Here is a 5,807-nt window from a genome sequence, read left to right as displayed (position 1 = left end):
ACCCATGTAGTGGCTCACAACCATCTGTGACTGTAGTCTCATGGGAGCAGATGACCTCTTCTGGTGTACAGATAGGCGTACGAGTGGACATATACATATATACATCCATATACATGAAATAAACAAATCTTTAAGAACGTTTGCTTTATGCTACCATTGCTGTGTGCATGTCCTGTATTTTGTTTTGTTTTTTGAGACAGGGTTTCTCTGTGTAGCTTTGCACTTTTCTTGGATCTTGCTCTGTAGACCAGGCTGGCCTTGAACTCACAAAGATCTGCCTGCCTCTGCCTCCCAAGTGCTGGGATTAAAGGCGTGCGCCATCACCTCCCGGCATGTCCTATATTCTTTATCAGCCTGAGGCTCCAAGGAGGGCAAGGACTAGATATCATTTGCTTAGTTGCCTTTTCCTTGACACACTCCTGGGTATTTGGGGGACACTACCCTTATGTCTCGATTCCTTCTGACTTTTTGTCCCTGCACCAGAGAGCAGGGTACTCTCTCCAGGAGCTGTTCCACCTGACCCGTAGCCAGGTGTCCCAGCAGAGAGCACTGGCATTGCATGTGTTGTCCCAGATCATCGGCAGGGTGAGTGGACTGCTGCTGGCCTGGTCCTACCTAGTCCCACCCCATCCCTTACCCCTGATCGTAGACTCTTTCTTTTCACTATGGGTCAGTCTAGGAATGGGACAGATGCAGGGTCACGGGTCAGCCAAGGGCCTGTACCACTTCTGCATCTCATCAGTCTCTTCCCCCAACCCCAAGGCCCAGGCTGGGGAGTTTGGAGACCGCCTTGTGGGCAGTATCTTGCGCCTCCTCTTGGATGCTGGTTTCCTCTTCCTGCTGCGCTTCTCTCTGGATGACAGGGTAGACGGGGTCATCGCAGCGGCTGTCCGGGCTCTTCGTGCCCTGCTAGTAGCTCCTGGAGATGAGGTATGTCAGGGATGGGAGTGGGTTCAGGTAGCAGGGTTCTGCTCTGCATCCCAGGTACGCCCTCTGCCAAGGCTCCCCAGGCAGATGGAGGAGACTAGGGAGCAGGTGGCAGCCTCTTCTCTACGCCACAAGCCCGGGAGCCTTGGCTCTGCTATTTGTGTGTCGGGAGGGAGATTTTGCTCTACCCCGGAACCATTCCTTGCCTGTCCGTCATTTCCCACCTCTGCCAGGAGCTCCTTGACAGCGCCTTCTCTTGGTATCATGGAGCTTCGGTGTTCCCTCTGATGCCCAGCCAGGAGGACAAAGAGGAGGAAGGTGAGGAGGAGGAACCCACAACAGAAAAGGCAAAGAAGACCCCTGAGGAAGAAAGCCGTCCTCCACCCGACCTGGCCAGACATGATGTCATCAAGGTAGAGGGCAATCTGCGTTCCGGTCCTTGACCGAGCGGGCAGGTTTGTTGGGCAGCAGGGGTCATCAAGACCTGCACCTGCACCTCATGTGGCAATGGTTTCTTTCTCTGAGTCCTAGGGGCTCCTGGCTACCAACCTGCTGCCTCGGCTGCGGTATGTGCTGGAGGTGACCTGCCCAGGGCCCTCTGTGGTCCTTGACATCCTGGCTGTGCTTACCCGCGTGGCCCGGCACTCCCTGGAGTCAGCTATGAGGGTAAGATGGATAGGAGGGCACTGAATGGGCAAACAACCCATGGGCTCGTTCTTCTCCATTTTATGGTTTGTTATGGTTTTTGTTGCTGTTGTTGTTTTGAGATAGGGTCTTATTATAGCAAGGGCTGGCCTAGAGCTCATGATGTAGCTCAGGCTGGCCTGGAACTTGTGGACATCCTTCCTCAGCATCCTGGGTACTGAGATTATAGGTGTGAGCCTGTGGTCTGTGCCCAGCTGATGAACTTCATCTTGATCCTCTCTGCCTCCCTTTTCCTCCTGTCTCCTGTAGGTCCTGGAGTGTCCTCGGCTAATAGACACCATAGTTCAAGAGTTCCTGCCTACCAGTTGGTCCCCCATGGGGGTGGGGCCTACTTCCAGTCTATACAAAGTGCCCTGTGCCGCTGCCATGAAACTGCTAAGAGTCCTGGCTTCAGCTGGGAGGAATATTGCTGCCCGGCTGGTAAGCAGGACACAGGGCAAAAATGAAGGGAACAGGCCCAGCCTCGTTTGGGCTGGATTAAGCATGATCCATGAATTGATAGTTACCTCACTCCACCTTCCTCTTCCCCTCTGGTCCCGTTGTGTAGAAATTCAAGAGGAACGAGCAGCAGGCAGGCGCCTGGGCACCTGGGTCTGTTGGACCTATTCCGGTCTCATAACGTGGGGAGGGTTCTCTGACACCAACCTGGTCTAGTGCTGCTGCATGCAGCAGTCACTCATCACCTGTAGCCCAGCAGAAAAGGCACCTAGCAAATGCTGTCTAAAAAGAAGGAAGGGCACTGGCCAGTGAGCTGGCTCAGCAGGTAAAGGCACTTGCTGCCAAGCCTGAGACCTGAGGCCAGTCGGAAGAGGAGAGAAATGACCGGGCACGTTTCGTCTGACCTCCACATACATGCTGTGACATGTGAGCACCTGCAGCCCCAAATAAACATTTAAAAGAAAGATGAAGGAGGGGCTGAGGTTCTTCCACTGCCCAGAGCCACAGGCCCTGTGGGTCACAGACTTAGAGAGGGAGCCGCTTGAGCCCGTTTCCAAGAGAGAACCCGATACTCGGTGGGTAATCCTGATACCACACCTTCTGCTCATCTCCAGTTGAGCAGCCTTGACTTCAGGAGCCGTCTGTGCCGATTCATAGCCGAAGCGCCTCAGGAGCTGGCCTTGCCCCCTGAGGAAGCGGAGACGCTGAGCACTGAAGCCCTCCGTCTGTGGGCCGTGGTCGCTTCCTACGGCCAGGGAGGTGACCTTTACAGGTGAGGAGAGGCAAGAGGTAGGCCTCTCGTAGGGCCCTGCTGTTTGTGCGTTTTGAGTCTTACCTGTGACTTCCTTCAGCTTTGTTCAAGGTCCCCAGGAAGGGAGGCCGAGCGAGGGTGATGAGGGGATTTGTGCTGACTGATGACTTGGGAGTCCCTGCCAGGGAAGAGCATGAACTGCAGTCTTTGACAAAAGCATTAGTGTATTGGTGAAGTCAGGTGTCAGTTCCCTTTTGGGGGTAACCATGAAGTGCTGCAGCCTTCCCAGTTCTCAGGACCTAGCCTTGCACGGTGTCTCCCTCCTGGGGCTTTCTCCCTCCTGATCCTCTGTCACCAGATTGAAAGCTCCTGGCAGGCCTGTTCTTTTTTGGCCTCATCTTGGTCTCTTCAGATAGTGAAGGCCAATTGTTCTTCCCCAGGGAGCTGTACCCAGTGCTCATGCGGGCCTTGCAGACACTGCCTACAGAGCTCAGTACCCATCCCCCACGGCCACTGTCCATGCAGCGGATGGCCTCTCTGCTCACTCTGCTTACCCAGCTGACCCTGGCAGCTAGCAGCACACATCCTGAATCCACCAGGTAGGCAGCTCTGTCTGAGCATGCCAGCAGGCATGCCCAGCAGCAACCCAGGACAAATGGGAATGCCCCTCTAGGGGAAACAAGGCGGCCAGATCCTTACCTTTGTCCCTTTTGGCTCTCCGACAGTGGCCCTGCTGAGGCCTGTGTGCCCGCCATCCCTTCTTCAGTCACCTGGACACAGGTATCTGGACTTCAGCCACTGGTCGAGCCATGCCTAAAGCAGGCCCTGAAGTGCCTGCCCAGACCTGATGTCTGGACTGCCCTGGGCCCAGTGCCCAGCGCCTGCCTGCTGTTCCTGAGTGCCTACTATCAGGCCTGGAGCCGGCAGGTGAGTGCAGCCGGCCTGCCTTGTCTGCACGCCCCACGTCCTCCTGTCTGGCCTTCCCCACTCCTCCTCTGTCGGCACCTCTCCCTTTCTGGGGCTTGGGTAGGCATGTGTCATGTGGTAGGTACTGAGTGGAAGGCAGGCGCCAGAGCCTCAGGCATGCTAGTCAGTTGCTCCTCCACTGAGCCTGCCCTCTCCTTTTCTCCTCTCCCTGTCTCTTCCTTCCTGTTTCCCAGGAACCTTGTTGATGGGACCAGAGACCCCTGAGCAGCAGCTCAGCCTCTGTCTTTTCTTCTCGTGTTCCCCTAGACGTTGTGTGCTAGAGCAAGCTCAGGGCTGTCTGTCCTTCAGAAAGGCCGGGCTGTGGCCCTTAGCATGTGGGCACTGGTCTGGGTCTCCAGGCCTAGGAAAATGGGTGCTTGGCCCATCAGCTCGGGGACCCTCTTGCTCCTCCAGGCGAGCTTGTGCCCAGAGGATTGGCTTCAGGACATGGAGCGCTTGTTGGACGAGCTCTTGCTACCGTTGCTGAATCAGCCTTCTCTGGGCCGTCTGTGGGATTCCTTGAGGTATGTTCTGTGTGGGCAGCTGGGGGAATGTGGGGAGGAGGCACTTCCTCTCCTGGGGGGCTCCTGGCTCAGTCTCCCCAATCCACCCTAGGATGCGACCCCCTTCGGGGCCTGAAAGAAACCCAGATTTCCGTGGGGAGAACCCTGCTCTGCACAGCCAGGTCCCCACTGGCATTCCCCAGACCAGAATCTCCTCAGCATCTACATTCTCCTGCAGGCTCTGCTCGGCGCTCTGCAATCCGCTGTCCTGTGCTCCTGCTCCTGAAGCGCTCCCCAGCCTGGTGTCGCTGGGCTGTGCAGGAGGTTGTCCCCCTCTCAGTGTGGCTGGCTCAGCCTCACCCTTCCCGTTCCTCACTGCTCTCCTCTCTCTTCTCAACACTCTTGTCCAGATCCACAGGGGGCTTTGTGGACAGGTAAACCTTGGGTGCCTATTTAGAGGCCAGGTATGGGGCCAAGATAGCAGGGAGAGAAAAAGGGGGAAGGGGCCAGGAGAAGGGAGGGAGGGCCAGGAGAAGGGAGGGGAGGGGTCAGAAGAGAAGGGGAGGGGCCAGGAGAAGGGAGGGGAGGGGCCAGGAGGAGTGGGGGGAGGGGTCAGAAGAAGGGAGGGGAGGGGCCAGAAGAAGAGAGGGGGAGGGGCCAGGAGAAGGAGTGGGGGAGGGGCCGGGAGAAGGGAGGGGGAGGGGCCGGGAGAAGGGATGGCTGGGAGGGCAGCAGTCCGGGGGGGCCCTAGGACACATTAGAGTCACTTTCCAGGTCTGAACAAACTTGTCTCTTCAGCTGGCTGCAGTGTTGACTACCCCAGGACTCCAGAACTACTTTCTCCAGTGTGTGGCTCCTGGGCCTGCCCCACAGCTCACACCCTGCTCTGCCTGGGCCCTGCGCCATGAGTACCACCTGCAGTACCTGGTGCTCTCCTTGGCCCAAAAAGTGGTGGGTTCCTGTCTGTGGAGTCAATCCCACACTTACCCCTGCCTCTCTGTTGCCGGGGCTGTTTCTGCAGGCCATGCACTTCCTCCTGAGGCCATAGTCCCTGGTTCATGTCCTCCACCTTCCTGTCCACTTCCTCACTCTCTGTACGCTCCATGCCGCCCTCCCTGCACTGACTAATATCCTGTCTTCCTCCCCAGGCACCACTGCAGCCAGAGCCAGCCGCCAACCCTGCCCTCCACCATGCTCTGGCCTTGGCCCTGCTGAGCCGGCTGCTGCCTGGAAGTGAACACCTCGCCCAAGAGCTGCTGCTGAGCTGTGTGTTCCGGCTGGAGTTCCTGCCGTGAGTCCAGGGGGTTCAGGCATCAGGTGTTTGGCACTTTTGGATACTGCTTAATTTTGTTACCCAAACAGCATCTTGGAACCAAGAAACCTAGGTTTTAGTTTCTTCCCTTCAGGTATTATACTTAATTTGTTATTCCCTCAGTAAAGTGAAGATGAGGCGATTCATCTTCGTCCCACCCGAGAATGATAAGACTTCACAATGTGACTGTGGCTAAAAAATGGAG

General features: G+C 56.6%; 1 protein-coding gene across 1 annotated transcript; it reads left to right on the top strand.

The window, feature by feature from the left end:
- The first annotated feature begins 255 nt into the window (after window positions 1–255).
- Window positions 256–5,807, top strand: LOC114681116 (RNA polymerase II-associated protein 1). The gene is made up of 13 exons (XM_037202020.1): window positions 256–585; window positions 763–930; window positions 1,161–1,340; window positions 1,459–1,593; window positions 1,882–2,052; window positions 2,685–2,842; window positions 3,262–3,420; window positions 3,547–3,748; window positions 4,202–4,311; window positions 4,529–4,724; window positions 5,089–5,241; window positions 5,439–5,581; window positions 5,726–5,807. Exons 3-13 carry the CDS (start codon window positions 1,215–1,217, stop codon window positions 5,796–5,798), a joined length of 1,626 nt encoding a protein of 541 aa, XP_037057915.1. The 5' UTR covers window positions 256–585; window positions 763–930; window positions 1,161–1,214; the 3' UTR covers window positions 5,799–5,807.

This window comes from Peromyscus leucopus, unplaced genomic scaffold, assembly GCF_004664715.2.
Source record: "Peromyscus leucopus breed LL Stock unplaced genomic scaffold, UCI_PerLeu_2.1 scaffold_893, whole genome shotgun sequence".
Taxonomy (NCBI): Eukaryota; Metazoa; Chordata; class Mammalia; order Rodentia; family Cricetidae; genus Peromyscus; species Peromyscus leucopus.
This window is presented reverse-complemented; position numbering and strand designations above follow the sequence as displayed.